We start from the raw sequence: 23944 nt of genomic DNA on the forward strand, positions 1-23944 counted from the left end.
CCTAGTTCTAATGTTATGGGGAAGGATGTGCTGGGTCTTTTGTTCAGGCGTTTCTCAGTGTAGCGGCATCCTAGTTCTAATGTTACGGGGAAGGATGTGCTGGGTCTTTTGTTCAGGCGTTTCTCAGTGTAGCGGCATCCTAGTTCTAATGTTACGGGGAAGGATGTGCTGGGTCTTTTGTTCAGGCGTTTCTCAGTGTAGCGGCATCCTAGTTCTAATGTTATGGGGAAGGATATGCTGGGTCTTTTGTTCAGACGTTTCTCAGTGCATATTTTTTATTTTCTGAAGCAATTTAATATTAATTCAGTATTTTATAAAAGTTGTAACTTTCCTTATGGTAGATTTTGAAAAGGGCTCAGAACAGGGAGCTACTGGATGGTCTTAGTGGTTAGGATCTGGAGCTTTCACTGCCATGGCCCGGGTTTAGTCCCTGGTCGGGGAACTGAGATCGCGCAAGCCGTGCGGCACGGCCAAAATAAGAAAAATAAAACCACCTCATCTATTTTACATACATACATGCATACATACATACAGAGGGCTCAGAACAGGTCTACATAGTAGAATAGAAACTGAGGAAACACTGGAGCAAATCCTACATGTTCTGTCAGAACAGATTAATCAGCCCTACTTAGCTTTCTCAGCATTTTATTTCTAAAAGGAAATTGGTGGCATAGGTAGACATTTGACACTTGCCCCAAATTAAATGATAATTTTAGCATAACTACTGAATTTGGCTAATGGAAATTATGTGCTTCTCTAAGAGCAGCAGTGGTCAGATCTCAGCCTGTAGAAGTGGGCATGTGTCCTCCTGTTCGCCCTGGGTGACTGTCCCTCTTACCCTCCACGCAGCGTCGGGGCACTCGGGGGTTCCCAAGGACCATGAAACTGTCACAAACATCCTTCCTCTCCCTAATTTCCTGCCTAGCAAGCAATTCTCATTAGAGTCTTAGGAAGAAAACATCAGTACTCACCTTCTTTCTTTGACTGTTTTGAGCTGTCAAGCTTAGAATGATACGAGTGATGAAGCTAATAATAACATATTTGTGTTTTGAATAAATACGGTATGAATTGTATCAAACCCCCAAAAGTTTCGTCTAAGTTTTTAACCTCTTGGGTATTGTAATTAGTAATTGCATTGAAAGGTTAGTACTTTCCTTTTGTATAGATTTTTCTTAACTCTTAATAGCAGTGCTTTCTGTCAAGCCAGTGTATTATGTTTTTGTCTTGTTATTGTGTTTCACCAGAAGCACCTGGGTTCAGCAATACGTCTTTGATTATTCTCCACCAGCTCGAAGACAAGATGAAAGCCCATTCTTTCCTTATGGACTTCATTCACCAAGTAAGCCTCCCAGTTGCTGTGAACAGGGATGGCCGGACACCTGGCTTTATTGTGCCTTTTGTGGCTCGCTCCAGGACAGTGGGAGACCCTTTCTCACTAATTCTGAGGTGTTTCATTGGGTGGGCCATGACTAGTGTTGTCCATTTTCTTTGCTGACTTAAGTAAATAATTCCAGGCCTGTGTGGAGGCCTGTTACTACAAGAGTCAAAGCTGCTTTGAAAATAGGATAAAAAGGAGAAAAATAGTGTATTTCAGCAGAAATGTTATTTCAGCTTTTCTTGTTACATCCTATGATACCCTGCTTTTCATTCGGATTTCCTGTGTGCTTTTATATAAAACTTAGGTTTTCCCGAGTTGATTTTGTATTATTAGAAAGACAGTGAAGAATCTGAAGGCGGTGACAGGTTTTTCTATGTGGATGTTTAATTTCGAGGTGCCATTAGCATCAAATACTCATTTAAAGTATTCTTTTTTTTAAATTAATTAATTAATTTATTTATTTATTTATGGCTGTGTTGGATCTTCGTTTCTGTGCGAGGGCTTTCTCTAGTTGCGGCAAGCGGGGGCCACTCTTCATCGCGGTGCGCGGGCCTCTCACTGTCGCAGCCTCTCTTGTTGCGGAGCACAGGCTCCAGACGCGCAGGCTCAGTAGTTGTGGCTCACGGGCCTAGTTGCTCCGCGGCATGTGGAATCTTCCCAGACCAGGGCTCGAACCCGTGTCCCCTGCATCGGCAGGCAGATTCTCAACCACTGCGCCACCAGGGAAGCCCCAAAGTATTCTTTTTTTTTTTAAGGGGTAAGGGAATTCCCATTTATATTGAGCCTAATAATAGAAACTGTTTTTGCTGCTAGACAGAGTTGTTACACAAAATCACGCATCCTTACCTTGTTGATCAGTTGTGGCTCCCAGGCATAATCCAAAAGAATTAATTTAAATCCGTTTTTGCATATTTTTTCCCAGAATCAGTATGCCTCCTTGTTAAAGAGACTGAAGTCAGTGCCGCCTAATAGAACCTTCTGTGGTGATGGGACTGCCCTGTGGCTGTGCCGCCCAGCATGGCAGCCTCAGTCCTGTGTGGCTGCTGAACACTTGAAATTGTTGCTGCAGCTGAGGAACTGAAGTTTACTAAATTTAAATTTAATTAACTTAAAGTCACCACTTTGCTGGATAGTGGCTACCTTATTGGACAGTGTGGTTCTAGAGGATTCCAGAAATACCTTGGTTGTTTCTAATACCTCATTCTGCTTCAGTTTTAATGCACGATCTGGCTCCAGTCTGCTCTTACTGTCTGGGCAAGAGAACTTTATTTGTTCATTGAGTCTTTTCTTAGTGTTTTAGGTGGGCTACAGATCAATGGGGAAAAAACATGTTTTCTCCTGATGTAATTGTCAAGTGTTATCAGTTAACTCTTAATACATAACAAATCCCCAGGATGTGGTGGGTTAAAACAACTGTGGGTTAGCAGGGCAGTTCTTTGCTGATTTCCCCGGGCCCTCTCCTTGAACTGCATTTGGGGTGGGCTGAGCTGGCAGGTCCCCAGGTGTCTCTCGTCTGACTGGCAGTCGGTGCCTCCGTCCGCTGGGGCCTCTTGGTTCTCCCCCACTTAGTCTCATCCTCCTCTAGGCTGGACTGGCCTCCTGTGGTCTCCAGGCGGCGCTTCAAGGGGATGAACTTAGAAGCTGTAGGCTTCAGACGTCACATGTTATCACTTTTACCAAAGCGACGTTGGTCGAAGCAAGTCACAAGGCCAGGCCAGATAAAAGGGATTGGGAAATTGATTGTGCCTCTTGATGGGAGGAGTGGCAAGGTCACGTTGCAGAAGGGTGTGCGTGTTGGGGTGGGAGTAGTCCGTGGCCCTCACATGCCACACTGCGGGGACGCTAAGTTATGGGGGAGGGGGGTGCGAAGGGTTGGGGGAGCCATGGAGTTGGAGCCGTTGCGGCATCTCTTGGCACAGCCTCCCTGGGCCTCAGACCCTCGTGGAAGTCACACAGCTCTTGGCAGCAGCGTCCGTTGCGAGGGAATGTCTAGCCAGATCTAAAAATCCCAGTCTGCCTGTGCCTTTATATTTCCTTTAATATTTAGAGCTTATGTCATTGAAAGGTTTACGTTAATAATCAGGAAAAATGTACAACTGGATACTTGTATCTAAGGAAATAATTCTGAATATAAAACTCTTCTCCTCAAGCCAGAAATGGGCATCAAGCAAATCAGAGGCAGCTGATGCAAAGGGTCAGAGACCCCCCCCCCCCCATGGCTTTAGGGTTCTGGAAGATGGAGGCTGCTGAATTTCTAGTTCTGAAGGTCTGGAGTCTAGGGGAGCTGATCAATGTAGCTAGAAAAGAACAATTTTATGATTTTGATAACCATAAACAATAATTTGAGGAATAAGATAGGTAGAGACAACAGTAGTTGACCCTAATCTTAGAACAGGAATGTCTGTACTTTCTTACAGGTGTAAATGGCCCTGGCTGAAGAGAGAGAGAGAGAGAGAGAGAGAGAGTGTGTGTGTGTGTGTGTGTGTGTGTGTGTGTGTGTGTGTGTGTTAGGAACAGCCCCAAAAACCAATAGACTGAGGTCTTTCTGGGGGAGGATGGGGCCAGCATCTCTGTACCCAGTGAGCTGCTGGTGGAAATGTGACTGCGTTCTCCTGTATGTTACTGTGAATGCTTTCTAAGAAAATGTGTTCGTCTTGTCACAAGGTCGGCTTGTTTGGACGTCTCGGCACTTTTCCAGTGAGAGGGCTGCCGATGGCCACACGGCTGCTGCTCTGTGAACACGCCGAGAAGCTGGCCGCCGCCATCGTCCTCAAGAACCACCACTCGAGGCTTTCCGACCTTGTGAACACAGCGATACTGATGGCTTTAAACAAGAGGGACTGCGACATCCCATGCAACCTGACCCCCGCAGACGTCTTCTTCAGAGAGGTGAGATGAGACCCGTCCTCCCCTTAGTGCGGCTCTGGAGCGCCGTGCCATTTACGGAACGGGCCTCCGGCGAGGAAAGGATTGAGGACAAAAGAGCTCCTTGAAGTTTTAAATTGGACTCCATGTTTTCTGGGTAAATTATCCCTCAAAAGTATCACTCATTTATCGCTTTCCCTGTAAGTTAGGGCTTGTAAAGATGACTACAAAGTCTTCCCTATCACATCTGGATGTTTTCCTTGTGTTTCTCCACACCACGTCTTGACTCTGCCCCGGAGGGCATCTCCGTGGTGGGCTCCCCTGCCCCCCGGCTTCTGTTGTTCTGATGAAGGTGCAGCACCATCAGGTCAGAGCTTGGAGCTGTCGTCCCCAGCTTCCTTCCTTGCTGCTTCCACCTGTTTGCTGTGCCTGCTGTCCGACCAGGCTCCTCTCAGGCCGCCCTCTCCGCCCCTCCAGCGACTGCTGTGTCCCAGTGCCCCTTCAGGCCTGGACCTAATCGTGGCTCCCCGTCTTGCTAGCCCGGGGCTGCACCATCCCGCCTTGGTCCCCTGACTCCCGCCCACATCTTTGTAAACAGTCCCTTCACTAAACTCTCCTCAGCTGCCCGCTGGGATCCTGCTCTACACCTCACTTTTAAAGTCAGATTTATTTTCAGAGGAAAAGAAAAACCTGCTGTAAACTTGGGAGGGAGAAAAGATGAAGGTGCTGGCCAGCTGGTGGCAGCCGGACGCTGGTCAGAGCACACAGCTCTGGTACCTGAGTGACACCTCACAGCCTCATGAAAGGCAGGGCTGACTTTCCCGTCTCCCTTTACAGGTGTTGACGCCAGGACCCAGGGGCCGGTTGACCCAGCTGAGACCCTGGCTCTGAGCCGCCGTTCAGCAGGCTGTTTTGGGGGTGCTAGTCAGTCGCTTCAGGAGTCTGTAGCCCTTCACTAGGGCTGCTCCTTCTCCCTCTGTGGCATTGTCTGAGTTTAGAAGCAGTGCTCGCTCTTCCCCCAGCTCTGTGGGACTTGGGATTGTTTTTTGCATTTGGGAAACTTTTCTGTCTGGTGCCTCTAATTTTATCTCCTTCCTCGTGCAGTCTGGCTGTCATCTAGCATCTAACAGCCTGTGCCAAGGGTCTCTTCTACTCTGAATATTTGATGTACTGCAACCAAAAATAAGACACTGAACTATGTTCAGTTCTGTTGACTCCATAAATGTATTTAGTTTGAAGAAGGCCTCATTTTTATGCATTTGGGCTTTTTTTCTAGGGAATGTAAGGCAAAGCACTTTTCTGTTTTATTTTGTTTTTTAATCAAGTATACCTGAAATCTGAATGAAAAAAAAGAGAGACAAGTCATGCAAATTTCATGATCTAACCAAACTGTTGTCATTTTTGTGTCCTTTTTTGTCTTTATTCATACATAATTTTACATGATAAAGTTTTTGTTTTTCTTTTTTAATTATTAATGACGAATTGAGCAAGAGCCTGGTTCCTTTTTCTGCTTTGGATCAAAGTGTAAAGCATACTAGTTAATTAAGTATAAGTACATTTTTCCAATTAACTGGGAAAAAAAAAGGGTCTGGAAATTATCAATTGGATGAATACATAATTCATGAGTAGCACTGTAGGAATATGATAGGGAAAAAAAAAAAAAAAACTAAAAATGTGATTGGTTCCTCAAAAGAATGCTCCATATGGAAGATAGTAATGTTTAAGACTGTTTACATCACCATTTATCTTAATTTCTCTTTACATTTACTGGTCTTGAGCTTCCTTTGGGTGAAGTTCTAAAGGTCCCCCCACATGGCATAACCATAATAAAAAGAGAGAGCTGAAGAGGGTATGCATGTGTTTAGCGAAAAAATATGTATCCATTTTTTTTTTCTTTTTACCTGTGTCCATCCACTTGGGAGTGGTAAATTACATTACAAACAGGTATGCATTTTAAGAGAAGAGCTGGTTAACCCAAGTCAGGCTCTGATTGGTGGGCTGTGTAGAGGAGATGCGATCTCACAGCCCTGGATAGAAGGTAAAATAATACAGACTCTGCTTGAGGGTTCACCCTCCACCTGTCGCCAGTCTGGAAGGAGCCCCCGCAACTCCTGGGGCTCTGTAAAGCGAGTTAACTGCTTCAGAACAGGCCCTCAATAGTGTTGGTACAGCTTGTGAGCAATGTTTGAAACCACTGAACATGTCACTCACGTGGTAAGGCTGTCTAGCAAGTGTCTTGGCATTTTATTTGCTTTTATATTATTTCCTGCCTTTTATATCACATATGCTTTCATTATCTTTTTCACATTAACAGTGTAAAAAATTCTTACAGATTCAAAGTGCCAGAGGTTTCTTGCTAGGGCTGTTAGGATGCCTTTGGCTGACATCAGAAATACTAAAGGAAGAAGAGTGATTTTGTTTGGGCTCCACTGTGCATGTGTTTATGAATTGTTCCTTCAACTAGTATGTAAGCTCCTTGAGGGCAGCAAATCTAATTTCCATTTCTTCTTATCTCTGAGTGTTCAATGCTATGCAAAGTCTAAATGCCAAGTAAATATCCACTTGATAAATAAAGGGGGAAAAGCTTAACTGTGGGCTGAAACTGGAAACAAGTGTTTCAGTGCTTAACATTTTTGCACAGTTACCGTCATGTTTTAATTAATGACAAAAAATAGAACAGTTACAAGTTATGTATTTAGTTAGTTTCTATGTAGCTACTGCTGTTCTACAAACATTTCTATTATGCCTAAAGAAAAGAAGTTCTTCAAAGAAAGAAATAAGCAAGTTCATTGGTTGGATAACTATTTTAATCCATTAGTTCATTCGTTTAATTCATTACTTTGGGGTCTCGCATTGTTATGTGACATCATTTGTAGCCTAGTACTATTTAAAGGTGGCATTGAGCCCTCATAGCTATAATAAACAAATATTTCAGTTACTTGATATTTAAATAAAAAATCTACCGGCTACCAATCCAGAATTTGCTTGTTTATCAGACTCAGTTATTTGGGCTCTCTACCTTTTAAAGTTAGGAGATTCTCACTTTTCTTGGTTTTTGAATTTGTTTTCATCACTGACCGTCCCTTTGACTACTGAGCAGAGGGTGTGACTTAGTGAGGAAAGCCTGCTGAGTCGATTCCAGGCAGCTGTAATTGTCACCCATCAGTATGGTTTCTGTTGCTAGTAGGTGCCGTCTCTGTCCTCCCTCAGGTGTCCCAGGTGGATACCATCTGTGAGTGTTTACTGGAGCACGAGGAGCAAGTCCTGAAGGACACGTCCTTGGAATCAGTCGAATGGGCGGAGGTGGTGATCAGTGTGAACAGTATTCTCAAGGTACAAACGCGCAGTGAAGATACCAGCAAATCAAAGCCCAGACTGTGGATAGAGGAGAAAGTGGTCTCCATACTCCTACTTTGCATCACCAGTAATCCATAATGGTTTAGCCATTTGTTAATTCCAAAAAGTTAGGAAAACCTCAGTCATTTTATCAGTCAGTTAATATACATTTGAGTGTTTGCCTTGTGCATGTTAAAAGTTTCTATTTGGTAGAATAAACCTTTTATTTGGAGAAGGACATGTATGTCATTGCAAATGTATTAATGTTACTGTAACTGTCCGCTTTTTAATTACACAAAAGCTCACTACTTATATTATTGATTAAAATGTTTCATTTAATTTTAGCTCATGGACTTCATAGTAATGGTTTTCCTAGTTCAGTTATCATAGTTTTCTAAAATTGAAGTTAAACTGTAGAGTAAAACAAATTTCAAATGCAGAAAGAATCAAAAAGTAGTCCTACAGGCCTGTGCCGAGTAATTTTTTGTAATAATAGACTTGATGTTTCAGAGTATCTTAGAGATCCCGGGATCCCTCGCTTCCTGCATGTGATAACACATTTCATTTTCCAGGACATGCTGCAAGCTGCTAGTCACTATCGACAAAATAGAAGCTCCTTGTACAGAAGAGAAGAGCCACTAGAAAAAGAACCTGAGTATATTCCATGGACAGGTGAGATTGCAAGCACTGAGCCCAAATATACTGATTCATTAGCAGTTGTTCAAAATATATTTCTAATGGTCTGTTATTTTCGGAAGCCATATCGTCCTCCTAGTGCAAGTTTGTAAGTGAAATGAAAAATAACATAAGTGCCATCTCCAAAATGAGTAGTTCTTATGAAAATCGCTTTATCGCCTTGGAATAATTTGTAGATCTCTCTGTAACTCATTTTTTTAAACTGGTACTCACGCATCTACTAGGTTTTTGTTTTTTTTTTTTTTTTTTTTTAAATTCTTTTTTTCTTTCTTTTTTTTTTTTTTTAAATTATTTATTTATTTTTGGCTGTGTTGGGTCTTCGTTTCTGTGCGAGGGCTTTCTCTAGTTGCAGCAAGCAGGGGCCACTCTTCATCGCGGTGCGCGGGCCTCTCATTATCGCGGCCTCTCTTGTTGCGGAGCACAGGCTCCAGACGCGCAGGCTCAGTAGTTGTGGCTCACGGGCCTAGTTGCTCCGCGGTATGTGGGATCCTCCCAGACCAGGGCTCGAACCCGTGTCCCCTGCATTAGCAGGCAGACTTTCAACCACTGCACCACCAGGGAAGCCCCTACTAGGTTTTAGTACGTATAGTTATTCATAGCAGCAGGCCCTGGATGTACTGACTGTATTTTTTGTTGATTTGATACAAGGAAGTAAGTGGAGTAGCATTAAAGGAATTTAGAAGGAAGAAGAATCATGTTTACCTGGCTTTGCTGAGGCCGTCCTCATAGAGAAGATGGGTTTGAGCAGGACATAGAGAAGTATCAGCTGACCTCCTGTTTGATTTCTTTTTCCATCCATCAAGGCTGACGGGATATAATTTTTAGGCAGTTGGTCTTTCCCGTAGCCATTATAGAATCCTTACTTGTCATATTGTGTGATTTTACAGCAACGAGTGGTCCTGCCGGCATCCGAACAGCAATAGTGCGCCAGCATGGGATTGTCCTGAAAATGGTTTATCCTCAGGCAGACAGCAACCTCCGAAACATTCTGACAGAGCAGCTGGTAGCCCTGATTGATTGCTTCCTGGATGGTTATGTTTCTCAGCTCAAGTCTGTGGACAGATCCAGTGATCAAGAAAGATATAACAATCTGGAAATGGAATACCTGCAGAAAAGATCAGATCTCTTATCTCCGCTTCGTAAGTGCCTGATATTTAGTGAGGGCTGTGGGTCTTGAGTCTGCAGAACGGATGTAGGAGCCAAATCATTCATGCAACGTGTTATGCAGTATAGTGTCGTTAACCCAGCTGTAGCTCAGAGCTTAAAGCACAGCTTTCCTAGGTACAGCTTTCTGTGTTCATTTATTCAGCCTCGTCATTACTTACCAGGTAACAGTTGTCCTAGATGGTGTTAAAGATGATTTAAAAATGAATAAACTAACAGCATGTGGAGACTGCTTACCATCTCAGACCCTCACAGGAGCAGCTAGACCGCAGGGTAGAGCAGACAAGGGTCGTTCCAGGGTCGGGAGAGGTGGTACGGCTCTTCAGCGGAGGACACGAGACGGTCACAGCCAGGATTCAGAGAAGTAGCTTGTCTTGCTACGTGAAGGAAGGGAGTAGCATCTTAGGTGGGCAGTGATGAGGCGAGGGACTGAATTTACATCTTTAATGAGTTTATATGGATTATGAAACTAAATGCCAGTAACCGGAAAGGTTTCTATTAATTATTTTTAGTATATAATATGAATAAAGGTAAAATTTCAAGGAATATTTTTCTTATTACATACTAAGTTTTCGCTAACAGGATTTTTTTCCATCTGTTCTCATGTCCATAGTCACACTAGGCCAGTACCCATGGGCTGCTTCGTTAGCAGAAAAATACTGTGACTTTGATATCTTAGTACAAATGTGTGAGCAGACTGACAACCAGACCAGACTGCAGCGCTACATGACACAGTTTGCTGATCAGGTAACGAACCCTGGGGGTGTAGGCAGTGGATCCTGTAAGAAGGCTTTACCATTTCAAATCTTACTTGGGGTTTTTGGAAGATGGTACAGTCTTTTTGCAGATTACCAGATACTAATTTGTACATTATGTTTCTTTGTAAATAGGTAGACAATTCTTTATATATAAATATTACTGACGGATTCTTTAACCTTTGAAAAATATGTTAAGACTTTTATTTCTATTCTTATATTTTCAGTTATAATTAAAAGTACTTAGGGATACGGATATTGCTAGAGTTCTAAAGTTTGAGAACTTGAGTAGCATGGGATGCTACTTTTAGAGAGCTCAGATTTCCGTACACCTAAGATTCTTGTTTTCCTTCTTTGACATGCTTCCCGTTTTTGTTTTTGTTTTTTTACGCTTACTATTTTTTTTTAAAGTTCGCATTGTGACACTATTCAGGTAAATTTAAGTTGTTCCTTAAAGCCAGTCTATTCAGTCAGTTGATCTTTATGTAAAAACTGAGTTTTTTTCTTACTATAAAGGTAACATTGTATAAAATTCAGGAAACCACTATAAACAAAAAAGAAGATAAAAAAATCGTTCATAATTCTACCACCCAGAGAGAACCCTTTTTAACATTTGGTTTGTATTCTTCTAGTCTTTTTACTCTACCAAACATGTTTTGTTAACTGCTTATTTCACTTAATACATAACAGACATTTGTCCATATCATTAAATATTACACAACCACATTTTTCATGGTGTTACGGTATTTCATGGACTGGATGTAACTTACTCGATCAGTACCTGATTGCTGGACATGGCTTATCTCGTATTTCACAATAGTGCTGAAGTATGTACTTTGTGCCCATCATAATTTTTATTCTTTTTAAGGATTCTTATTCTCTGTTGACATTTTCCATCCTTTTGTGCTTTGTTCCTTTTATTTTCTTTAATATGTTTACTAGTTATTTTAAGTCCTTTTGTGCTAATTCCAAAGTGATCATTCTTAGGTCTGCTTCTGCTGCCTGCATATTCATATTTTTCTGCTTCTTATGTCTTACAATTTTTAAAAAAATATTTATTTATTTTTCTTTTGGCTGTGCCGGGTCTTAGTTGAGGCACGTGGGATCTTCGTTGCGGTATGCAGGATCCTTTTTTCTTAGTTGCGGCATGCGGACTCTTAGTTGTGGCATGCATGTGGGATCTAGTTCCCCGACCAGGGATTGAACCTGGGCCCCCTGCATTGGGAGCACGGAGTCTTACCCACTGGACCACCGGGGAAGTCCCTTGCAATTTTTTAAATTGTATTTTCGACATTGTGTATAAAAGAACCGTAAAGACGGAAATCAATGCTGTTCTTTCCCCTGGGAGGCAGGTAAGATGAGAGGCAGATCACTCAATTCATCAAGAATAGAGGTGGGTCAGGGCTTGACTGCAGCTTCCGTTACATTCATTCATTTCTGGTTTCAGATGTCTTATGGGGCTGGTGTGTTCCTTGCAGAATTCCCCCTTTAGTGGAAATCTCTCTTAAGTACTGTGAGACTGCAGGACACTTTTGTCTTCCTTTCCAGCCCAGCCTCTCACACCACCCCAGCATCCAGCAAACGTCCTGTGGGGAAACTGGATGTGCCTCTCTAGATCCTGATTTATTGTGCCAGCCCACATGGACACGTGGCACCCAGTTCTGCCCCTGAGAACCTTTCATTCTGGAAGGAAAGCGTCTCAGTACTGTCCAGTAGAACTTTCTGTGGTAATGGAGATCTTGCTCATATGTGCTGTCCCAAATGGAGTCTCTGACCACAGATGGCCTTCAAGTACTTGAAATGTGACTGGTGTCTCTGAGGAACTGAATTTTACATTTTAGATTAAGTTTAAACAGCTACATGTGACCAGTGACTGCCATATTATTGGACAGCGCACATCTGTGTGACCCTGAGCAAGATCCCCTTTCTGAATCTGAATGTCCTCATTTGTTAAATGAGGTGATTTGAGGACCCTACAATGCAGGAAATGAGTGTTTAAAACTGGATTTCTATTCTGGAGTCTAAGACCTTTGGGAGAAATTTAATACTTTATTATCAGAAATGTATTTTTAAAAACTGTATTACTATATATTATTGAATTCTTGGCTTTGTTCTTTATAGAATTTTTCAGACTTTCTCTTCCGTTGGTATCTGGAGAAAGGAAAGCGAGGCAAATTATTATCTCAGCCTATTTCTCAGCACGGACAGTTGGCCAATTTTTTGCAAGCTCATGAACATCTCAGCTGGTTACACGAAATTAATAGCCAAGAGTTAGAAAAGGTAAGAAGGATTCAGTTATATGGAGCAGATTTAGGCAATTTTTTGTTTAGTTTTAACTAGTTTAGTTTTTTGTAGTTAAATACAACTTATGGATTTTTAAAAAATGTGTATCTCCTATTCTCTCACATAATTTGATAAAAGTATTTTTCATTTATGATGGTATTGCCATTACTTGTTATATCTCAGTAAAAAAAAAAAAAAATGAAGCCTATTGTGATTCAACTGTTATTACAGTAAAATAAATCACAAAAACTTTAACACGTAATTAGCAGTTATTGGCCTTTTTTTGTAATGAGTATTTTCTTGTAATAAAAATGTTCAAATTATCAGTAAAAAGTGTACATGAATTAAAGTTTGTCCTTGACAGGGTGTTGACGTGAGAGCAAATGTTGGGTTTTTTTTTGGTTTTTTTGGCTAGGCTCCTGTTACAGCCCTTTTTTTTCTTTAATTGGGGTATAGTTGTTTTACAACGTTGTGTTAGTTTCTTCTTTACAGCAAAGTGGAGTTCCCTGTGCTATACAGCAGGTTCTTACTAGTTATCTATTTTATACATGTTAATGTATATATGTCAATCCTAATCTCCCAGTTCATCCCACCCCCCACTCCCTACCCCCCACTTTCCCCCTTTGGTGTCCATACGTTTGTTCTCTACATGTGTGTCTGTGTCTGCCTTGCAAACCAGTTCATCTGTACCATTTTTCTAGATTCCACATATATGCGTTAATATACGATATTTGTTTTTCTCTTTCTGACTTCACTCTGTATGACCATATCTAGGTCCATCCACGTCTCTACAAATGACCTAATTTCGTTCCTTTTTATGGCTGAGTAATATTCCATCATATATATGTACCATATCTTTTTTTTCCATTCGTCTGTTGATGGACATTTAGGTTGCTTCCATGACCTGGCTATTGTAAATAGTGCTGCAGTGAACAATGGGGTGCATGTGTCTTTTTGAATTATGGTTTTCTCTGGGTATATGCCCAGTAGTGGGATTGCTGGGTCATATAGTAGTTCTATTTTTAGTTTTTTAGGGAACCTCCATACTGTTCTCCATAGTGGCTGTATCAATTTACATTCCCACCAACAGTGCAAGAGGGTTCCCTTTTCTCCACACCCTCTCCAGCATTTGTTCTTTGTAGATTTTCTGATGATGCCCATTCTAACCGGTATGAGGTGGTACCTCAATGTAGTTTTGATTTGCATTTCTCTAATTAGCGGTGTTGAGCAGCTTTTCATGTGCCTCTTGGCCATCTGTATGTCTCCTTCGGAGAAATGTCTATTTAGGTCTTCTGCCCATTTTTTGATTGGGTTTTTGTTTTTTTGGTATTGAGCTGCATGAGCTGTTTATATATTTTGGAGGTTAATCCTTTGTCCGTTGATTCATTTGCAAATATTTTCTCCCATTCTGACACTTGTCTTTTCGTCTTGTTTATAGTTTCCTTTGCTGTGCAAAAGCTTTTAAGTTTCATTAGGTCCCATTTGTTTTTATTTCCATGACTCTAGGAGGTGGGTCAAAAAAGATCTTGCTGTGATTTATGTCAAAAACTGTTCTTCCTATGTTTTCCTCTAAGAATTTTATAGTGTCCGGGCTTACATTTAGGTCTCTAATCCATTTTGAGTTTATTTTTGTGTATGGTGTTAGGGAGTGTTCTAATTTCATTCCTTTACATGTAGCTGTCCAGTTTTCCCAGCACCACTTATTGAAGAGACTGTCTTTTCTCCATTGTATATCCTTGCCTCCTTTGTCATAGATTAGTTGACCACAGGAGCATGGGTTTATTTCTGGACTTTCTATCCTGTTCCATTGATCTATATTACTGTTTTTGTGCCAGTACCATATTGTCCTGATTACTGTAGCTTTGTAGTATAGTCTGAAGTCAGGGAGTCTGATTCCTCCAGTTCCATTTTTTTCCCTCAAGAATGTTTTAGCTATTCGGGCTCTTCTGTGTCTCCATACAAATTTTAAGATTTTTAGTTCTAGTTCTGTGAAAAATGCCATTAGTAATTTGATAGGGATTGCACTGAATCTGTAGATTGCTTTGGGTAGTATAGTCATTTTCACAATGTTGATTCTTCCAGTCCAAGAACATGTATATCTCTCCATCTGTTTGTGTCATCTTTGATTTCTTTCATCAGTGTCTTATAGTTTTCTGAGTATAGATCTTTTACCTCCTAGGTAGGTTTATTCCTAGGTGTTTTATTCTTTTTGTTGAAGTGGGATTGTTTCCTTAATTTCTCTTTCTGATCTTTCATACTTAGCGTATAGGAATGCAAGTGATTTCTGTGCGTTAATTTTGTATCCTGCAACTTTACCAAATTCATTGATGAGCTCTAGTAGTTTTCTGATGGCATCTTTAAGATTTTCTATTTATAGTATCATGACATCTGCAAACAGTGACAGTTTTACTTCTTCTCTTCCAATTTGTATTCTTTTATTTCTTTTTTTCTCTGACTGCCGTGACTAGGACTTTCAAAACTATGTTGAATAGTAGTGGCAAGAGTGGACATCCTTGTCTTGTTCCTGATCTTAGAGGAAATGCTTTCAGTTTTTCACATTGAGAATGATGTTTGCTGTGGGTTTGTCGTACGTGGCCGTTAAGGTAGATTCCCTCTATGCCCGCTTTCTGGAGAGTTTTTATCATAAATGGTGTTGAATTTTGTCAAGAGCTTTTTCTGCATCTACTGAGATGATCATACGGTTTTTATTCTTCAATTTGTTAATATGGTGTATCACACTGATTGATTTGCATATATTGAAGAATCCTTGCATCCCTGGGATAAATGCCACTTGGTCATGATGTATGATCCTTTTAATGTGTTGTTGGATTCTGTTTGCTAGTATTTTGTTGAGGATTTTTGCATCTATATTCATCAGTGATATTGGTCTGTAATTTTCTGGTTTTGTAGTATCTTTCTCTGGTTTTGGTATCAGGGTGATTGTGGCCTTATAGAATGAGTTTGGGAGTGTTCCTTTCTCTGCAATTTTTGGGAAGAGTTTGAGAAGGATGGGCGTTAGCTCATCTCTAAATGTTTGATAGAATTCACCTGTGAAGCCATCTGGTCCTAGACTTTTGTTTGTTGGAAGAGTTTTAATCACACTTTCAATTTCATTACTTCTGATTGGTCTGTTCATATTTTCTATTTCTTCCTGGTTCAGTCTTGGAAGCTTATACCTTTCTAAACATTTGTCCATTTCTTCCAGGTTGTCCATTTTATTGGCATAGCATTGCTTGTAGTAGTCTCTTAGGATGCTTTGTATTTCTGCAGTGTCTGTTGTAACTTCTCCTCTTTCATTTCTAATTTTATTGATTTGAGTCCTCTCCTTCTTTTTCTTGATGAGTCTAGCTAAAGGTTTATCAATTTTGTTTATCTTCTCAAAGAACCAGCTTTTAGTTTTATTGATCGTTGCTATTGTTTTCTTTGTTTCTATTTTATTTATTTCCTCTCTGATCTTTGTGATTTCTTTCCTTCTACTAACTTTTTTTTCTTCTTCTTCTTTCTCTAGTTCCTTTAGGTGTAAGGTTAAATTGTTCATTAGAGATTTTTCTTGTTTCTTGAGGTAGGATTGTATTGCTATAAACCTCCCTCTTAGAACTGTTTTCGCTGCATCCCATAGGTTTTGGGTCGTCGTGTTTTCATTGTCATTTGTCTCTAGGTATTTTTCGATTTCCTCTTTGATTTCTTCAGTAATCTCTTGGTTATTTAGTAATGTATTGTATAGCCTCCATGTGTTTGTGTGTTTTACGTTTTTTTCCCTGTAATCGATTTCTAATCTCATAGCATTGTGGTTGGGAAAGATGTTTGATATGATTTCAATTTCCTTAAATTTACCGAGGCTTGATTTGTGACCCAAGATGTGATCTATCTTGGAGAATGTTCCGTGTGCACTTGAGAAGAAAGTGTAATCTGCTGTGTTTGGATGGAATGTCCTGTAAATATCAATTAAATCTATCTGGTCTGTTGTGTCATTTAAAACTTGTTTCCTTATTTATTTTCATTTTGGATGATCTGTCCATTGGTGTAAGTGAGGTGTTAAAGTCCCCCACTATTATTGTGTTACTGTTGATTTCCTCTTTTATAGCTGTTAGCAGTTGCCTTATGTATTGAGGTGCTCCTATGTTGGGTGCATATATATTTATAATTGTTACACCTTCTTCTTGGATTGATCCCTTGATCATTATGTAGTGTCCTTCCTTGTCTCTTGTAACATTCTTTATTTTAAAGTCTACTTTATCTGATATGAGTATTGCTATTCCAGCTTTCTTTTAATTTACATTTGCATGGAATATCTTTTTCCATCCCCCCACTTTCAGTCTGTATGTGTCCCTAGGTCTGAAGTGGGTCTTTTGTGGACAGTATATATATGGGTCTTGTTTTTGTATACATTCAGCAAACCTGTGTCTTTTGGTTGGAGCATTTAGTCCATTCACGTTTAAGGTAACTATCGATATATATGTTCCTATTACCATTTTCTGAATTGTTTTGGGTTTGTTTTTGTAGGTCCTTTTCTTCTCTTGTATTTCCTGCTTAGAGAAGTTCCTTTAGCATTTGTTGTAGTGCTGGTCTGGTGGTGCTGAATTCTCTTACCTTTTGCTTGTCCATAAAGCTTTTGATTTCTCTGTCAAATCTGAATGAAGTCCTTGCTGGGTAGAGTATTCTTGGTTGTAGGTTCTTTCCTTTCATCACTTTAAATATATCGTACCACTCCCTTCTGGCTTACAGAGTTTCTGCTGAGTAGTCAGCTGTTAGCCTTATGGGAGTTCCCTTGTATGTTATTTGTCATTTTTCCATTGTTGCTTTTAATAATTTTTCTTTGTCTTTAGTTTTTGTCAATTTGATTACTGTGTCTCGGTGTGTTTCTCCTTGGATTTATCCTGCCTGGGACTCTCTGCACTTCTAGGACTTGGGTGGCTATTTCCTTTCCCCTGTTAGGGAAGTTTTCGACTATAATCTCTTCAGATATTTTCTCGGGTCCTTTCTCTCTCTCTTCTCCTTCTGGGACCCCTATAATGCGAATGTTGGTGTGTTTAATGTTGTCCCAGAGGTCTCTTAGGCTGTCTTCATTTCTTTTCATTCTTTTTTCTTTATTCTGCTCCATGGCAGTGATTCCCACCGTTCTGTCTTCCAGGTCACTTATCCGTTCTTCTGCCTCAGTTACTCTGCTATTGATTCCTTCAAGTGTATTTTTCAGTTCAGTTATTGTAGTATTTATCTCTGGTTTTTGTTCTTTAACTCTTCTAGGTCTTTGTTAAACATTTCTTGCATCTTCTCGATCTTTGCCTCCATTCTTATTCCGAGGTCCTGGATCATCTTCACTATCATTATTCTGAATTCTTTTTCTGGAAGGTTGCCTATCTCCACTTCATTTAGTTGTTTTTCTGGGGTTTTATCTTGTTGCTTCATCTGGGACATAGTACTTTGTCTTTTAATTTTGTCTTTCTGTGAATGTGGTTTTCATTCTGCGAGCTGCAGAATTGTAGTTCTTCTTGCTTCTGAGAGCAAATGTTCTATACATGTCTCTTTTCCCAGTAATTAGTGTGGATGGCTGATATTTTATGTGTAATTACTCTCAAAGTATGGTACTGATGTGTTTTTAGGCTTGCTAACAGTGACTTGATCTTTCATTGATATAGCTTGGGGGGAAAAACCAAGTTTGGGTTTTACTTAATCTTTATTTCAACTTGAATTAGTATCCAGGATTTCATCATAGTTTTCATATTTTGTTTATTGTAGGCTCATGCAACACTTCTAGGTTTGGCAAATATGGAAACTCGTTACTTTGCAAAGAAAAAAACCCTTCTTGGCTTGAGTAAATTGGCTGCATTAGCTTCAGGCTTTTCAGAAGATACACTGCAAGGAAAAATTGAAGGTAAAATACAGTATTTGAACAAGAAGACATACAAATCAGTCATACTGTCAATGTATTCTTAGAATGTGCTCTTGTTATCATTTAATGGGGTCCATTAGAAACAGGAGCCATCTCCTTTGCGAGGAGTGCTTTCTATTCAGTGTCCTTAGGCAATTACTCAGTTACATAATTAGGATTCTCTTTCTATGGAAAAGTAATTTGTGCCTTAAATAAGAATTCCTAAAGAGTAAATTCAAATGACTTGAACAGAGTACTCTGATTACACCCCTAGTGACTCATATGCTACGAACCAACTGCAAAGAAACTTGACGTTTACTCAGTGGGTTTGCTGTAGGTGGTGGTAATTCTGTAGTGGTGGTCTGCTGTAGGTGGTGGTTTGGGAGATTCTTCCTCATTCTTTTATTTTTAAACGCTAATAGTGCCTCTTGTTCTAGAGAAGTGTGTATATGTTCTGCAAGGCTGGCTGGTAGTCTGAAAGGGGAGCTGTATTTTAACCTGGCCACCAGAGTTAGATCATGTTAATCAAAATATCTTAACACATGGCTTTATTATTTCTGGTTCCCCCCCCACTTCTGGTCATCACTTTGCATTTTGATCACTTCTTAGCTTTTGCTTTCTTAGCACAATGAGAATATTTTCAGGTCTCGTAATTTCCTACAGACTATCATCACAGTGTGTCTAATTGAAGGGAGTAGATTTTTTTAAGAGATAACTTTCTATTGGTTATACAAATTTAATTATGGAAATTAGTAAAGTATAGAAAAAACAACAACAAAAACGTAAATCGTCTATAATCCCACTGCCCTAGAGATAATTACTGTTACTTTTTTAATCCTCCCAGTCTGTTTTCTTAGGTATGGAAATTGCACAAAACAGTTTTGTTTAATTTTTACAAGGTTGGGATCATGTGGAATGATGCCAGTATTTGAATGAGCATATCTGTGATTTAGTCACTCCATTTTGCTGTAACTGCTGTTAGCAAACAGTTCTGCGTCCTTTTTTCCTGCAGCCCAGCTCATTCTCATGGGTGAAGCCAGGTAATGAGAGTTTATGCAAATCAAAAGCCCCGTCACCCTATCATATGGCGATAAATAACCATTGCTGGGTAATAGGTCTGGTGCACAGTCCTCTGGCTTGTGTTTTTCCTGGCATGTACTCATGGTGGCTTTTAAGTAGATCATTTCCCTTAGTGAATGAAATTATACTAGAAACTCTGGTAAAGTAAAAAGTAGTACTTTACAGAGTAACCTTGAAATGGACTGAGAGACCTCAGATCTGGGGGACTTGTGCTTCTGAAATCCGTCTGCTCTACAGTCGCTTCAGTCGGTAGGTTTGTTTTCTTAGCTTTTCTCTCCCCTCCTAATATTTCTGCTTGTTGTGATAATCCATATGACTTGGATCAAACCCTGAATATTTGTAACATAATTAGGAATCAAGAATAAGCAGAATTAATAACATTCTAGGATCACTGAATAGTGATGGGATTACCTTTAGAGCTGTTCCTTTTCTTTTTAAATTCAGATTTGTTTATGACAGAGCAAAAGTGAATGTTCACCCCTCCTCCTGTGTTGCCTTCTAGAAATGGCTGAGCAGGAGCGCTTTCTGCTGCACCAGGAGACCCTGCCTGAACAGCTGCTGGGCGAGAAACAGCTGAGTCTCAGTGCGATGCCGGTACTGACTGCACCGCAGCTCATTGGCGTATGTGCTTTTCAAATCCCTGCACCGTTTCTTAGTCTCAGAACAACCTCAGTGTTTCCTGGACCACGTAGTACAGTTCCTCAGAGGAGTCACCTTTCCATTTCCTATTTTCCTGGTCGCTTTCCCCTGGAGTCAGGTGTCAGAAGCTGCTTAGGAGCAGGGTGCCAGTTAGCAGAAAGCGGTGGGTCAGCCTCTGCCCCCCATAGCTCTCTGCCTGTTCCTCAAGACGCTTATCCAGGCGACCGGAAGAAATTACTTCCATTGTGCTTTTCTAGTACAGGACAGATATGTACCATGAGAAATAGTTCAGGCTCTTCAAAAAAAATGGTTTTAGGAACTGGATTTGCATAGCCTCTAAGTGCCATCGTCACCATTTTTCTCTGCAACATAGCACATTCCTGAGGACATAGCTAGATTAGGGGCTGCAACCCAGATAAGGTAATTTTGTTGCTGTGCACACTTAATAGCCTTAATTCTGCTTCTCTCTTTTCCTTTCAAGAAAGCATTTCAAATGCAAAAGCGGTGTCATAGGATCACCTTGCATTGCCCTAATTATGTTACTAAGAAAGCAGACAATTCAAAAACTTCAGTACTTTAGTCATTATTAGTAACAGATTTCCTATCGTTGAGCTCACAGCAGCCTCTCCTGATAGAGCACATTTAATTTAAAAATCTAAAGGGCTGTTGCCTCTAAGACTCACCATTATTTTATGTATTGGTAAGAAGGAAAAAGTTGTCCAACTTTACCTTGATACTGAATCAATTGTAATACTACATTCCAATTTCAGGGATGTTAACATTGTGGGGAAAAAAGGTTCAGAAACAGTGAAATAAAATATTGTTTTCAAGTGTTGTAAGACAATGACAACAAGTAGATAGCTTTTCTTCTGAAATGGTTTGAGTATTGTCTTTGCTGTTAAAGGATTATGTGCAGTATTTTAAAATGAAATTTGTTATAAATAGTTTTTGGAAAAAGAAGATAGGAAAAATTCAAATTGATATTGTTAATAAGGCAAGCATTTTTCTGATTATAAAATTACGGGACATTTATAATCATATAGTCAGCTGTGATCTAACCAACCAGGGATAACCATTGGTAACATGTTGGTGTGTTTTGTTATCTCTTAAGTAAACTGTAGACCAACTGCATGCTTTCTCATAGGTCTCAATTTTTATAACTATTGAAAGGGCAACATTTCAAAAGCATTATAGCCAGCTTTAAAAATGCAAGGGCAGCTGTTTATTACAGAGCATGCTCGAAAGAGTACTGAAATGTATACTATCTTGAACTTATGAATATAAATTTACTGGCATTTTAAAAGTATATATACCAAGTTATACAAGTTAGTTACTGTGAAAGAACATAGGTGTGTTTTAAAAGACAGTTTGCTGTGAGGTAGATGGAGTATAATTTCCAAACGTGTTGCTGTTCTTTGCTATAAAGATCCCTACAGACGTGATGACTTCTCTGTAAATCTCTCCAGTCTTGGTTATATGATGAGTTAAATTAATTCTCTACCTTGTTTTAACTTGCCATAGCTGTATATCTGTGAAGAAAACAGAAGAGCTAACGAGTATGATTTCAAGAAAGCTTTGGACTTGCTTGAGTATATTGATGAGGTGAGTAAAATCACTTGATGATCTCAGGCAAGGATCACAGTTTGTGTATGGTTTTCTGTAGAACTGAGTACATCTTGAAAATGTCTTAATTTTAAAAGACTCAAAAAATTAAAATTAAAGACTTTCTGGTTCAGCTACCCATAACTCTTGGAATACGTATAGCTCTTTAGAAAAGCTGTCAAGAGATCTCACCTCTTGATAATTCTCACACATTTCCAGGTGTCTTTTTCCCTGCACAAATAAAAAATGTTGCTTTTCAAGGTCCTGACATATTTTTTCTCTTTCATTTATTGAGTCGTTGTTAGTTTCTCAAACTGATATGCTGCTTGTCAATTTATTCTTCATAGTATTCACCCTAAGAGAAGCTGTTTCTCAGCCTTCTTTGAATAAAAAGATTATAATGATAATTCTGTAGGGTAAGTAGTCGGCCCTGCAAATTGAAAGTAGTTTGGTAGATTATAAAGACAATAATATGTGGGCTTTTATGTTACTCTGTTTAAAATCTTGACTCTCTCAAGCTTCTTGATAAAATCAGATTGTCTCAGAATAATCGGAAACAAATTCACACAAAGTTCTTAATAGTTTTACTCTTCTGAGTAGTATTAACGTCCCAAAGAAAGGGAAATTTTTTAAAATTATAAATTAAAGCATAATAATATTTATGCAGAATTAGGAGTTGATATAACTCAAATTTAAGCATGTATTTTTTAAAATCAGGACTTAATGAGGATTTTTTTGTTTTGCTGTGAAGGAGGAAGATATAAATATAAATGATCTAAAACTGGAAATCCTTTGCAAAGCTCTTCAGAGAGATAAGTAAGTTCCCATAGTGTGAATATAAGACATTGTTTTGGAAAAGGACTCTTTAGGGAGGTTATGATACCATACACATCAAATCGTTTTGTAACCTAATTGTATTGTAATGTGTATTATAAAAATGTTAATGGTTTCATTAGCAATCCTAATTTTTTTAATTCAATAATTAAGGAATAGCTTAAGGACTTGGGACCACTGGTATTATAATTCTCTACTTTTGATTTTAAATTTTACACTGTCAGTTTGCACAGAAATGTGTATGTTCCTTATTTTCACAGAAGTTGGGCCAGTTCTGCCAAGAAAGACTTGAGGCTACATTTTTTTTTTTTTTAAATAAGAAGTTAGTACAGTTTGAGAATCAGTACCCTCTTCTAAGTTATTGCGACGTCTTTTTCACTGTAACCTCCCTGCAGAGGAGGATTTCTGTCCACTGGAACGGTGGTGTTAAGATTCAGTGGCAAAGAGAGACAGAATAATCAGCTGTAGAGATGGATTTTCCCCAGGGAAAGAATTTTAAAGAGAGCATGACTTGAGTGCTAAAAGCCTTCCCTACTCAGTTTTCCTTTTTGCTGTGGCTTTGAGAACTTGCAGTGGAACTATTTTTACTAAAGCATTTCTTCCTCTAATCACTCCCAGATAGTTAAAATTGTTGTCAAATTTGGTCTTGGAGGTCATCCTCTGAAGCATCTAGCTCTGCCTGTTGGGTTCTCCTTCCCAATCATAAAAAATGTATTATGTCATTTGACTGGAATTCCTTGTCTTGGCTTCCTGATTAAACACTTCAAGGTATCATGAGGGATATAGCCATTGATTACTGCAAAGCAGTGGTTCTGTGGATTTGTATTTCAGTAGTAGATAATCTCAACTAGATAAAGAAAACTTTTTAGGTCACACCAGACACTAGTTGCCATTTTACTTTTATGAGAAACAGAATATAACATTTTTTAACTATCGCCTGTGCTCTGAAGGGTCATACTTTGGGGTCGTTACTAGGTTGTTACTTATAGAATTTTCTTGGGAAAGATACCTCACTACTTGGTTTTGACATCGAATACATGCTGGTTATACTGGGCGAATAGCTACCTGAGTATAGCATCTCATATCTAATAGAGAAACTCTGGGTATATCCAACATTTAAAGCTCCTTTATTTAAATAGTTTTCAACAGTATCACAAAACTCAAGATTCTTCACCCCCTACAAACATCAAAACAAATCCACAATAGCAAACAAGTCATTTGTTTCAGATTATGGCCACAGTTTCATTTTCTCCTCACAGTGATTTTGTTTTCTAGCTGGTCCAGTTCAGATGGTAAAGATGATCCAATTGAAGTATCTAAAGACAGTATATTTGTGAAAATCTTACAGAAACTTTTAAAAGACGGTAAGTGGTTTGTTCATGTTGGAAATTAGTGTCACTCCTCAGTTTTAGAATCTTAGAATAATGGGGATTTGCCTAGGTG

At 39.5% G+C, this 23944-nt stretch overlaps 1 protein-coding gene across 1 annotated transcript in view; it reads left to right on the top strand.

The window, feature by feature from the left end:
* NUP133 (nucleoporin 133) overlaps nt 1-23944 on the top strand; it is a 54281-nt gene that overhangs the window by 24337 nt on the left and 6000 nt on the right. The window contains exons 14-25 of the mRNA XM_082424994.1: nt 1245-1339; nt 4043-4267; nt 7454-7576; nt 8152-8251; nt 9163-9414; nt 10053-10186; nt 12316-12474; nt 18214-18349; nt 19929-20047; nt 21587-21667; nt 22419-22483; nt 23777-23865. Coding sequence (XP_082281120.1) covers nt 1245-1339; nt 4043-4267; nt 7454-7576; nt 8152-8251; nt 9163-9414; nt 10053-10186; nt 12316-12474; nt 18214-18349; nt 19929-20047; nt 21587-21667; nt 22419-22483; nt 23777-23865 — 1578 coding nt within the window. The remainder of the gene's footprint in view (nt 1-1244; nt 1340-4042; nt 4268-7453; nt 7577-8151; nt 8252-9162; nt 9415-10052; nt 10187-12315; nt 12475-18213; nt 18350-19928; nt 20048-21586; nt 21668-22418; nt 22484-23776; nt 23866-23944) is intronic.

The sequence above is a fragment of the Balaenoptera physalus genome (genome assembly GCF_965194825.1).
Source record: "Balaenoptera physalus genome assembly, chromosome: 14".
In the NCBI taxonomy this organism is placed as follows: Eukaryota; Metazoa; Chordata; class Mammalia; order Artiodactyla; family Balaenopteridae; genus Balaenoptera; species Balaenoptera physalus.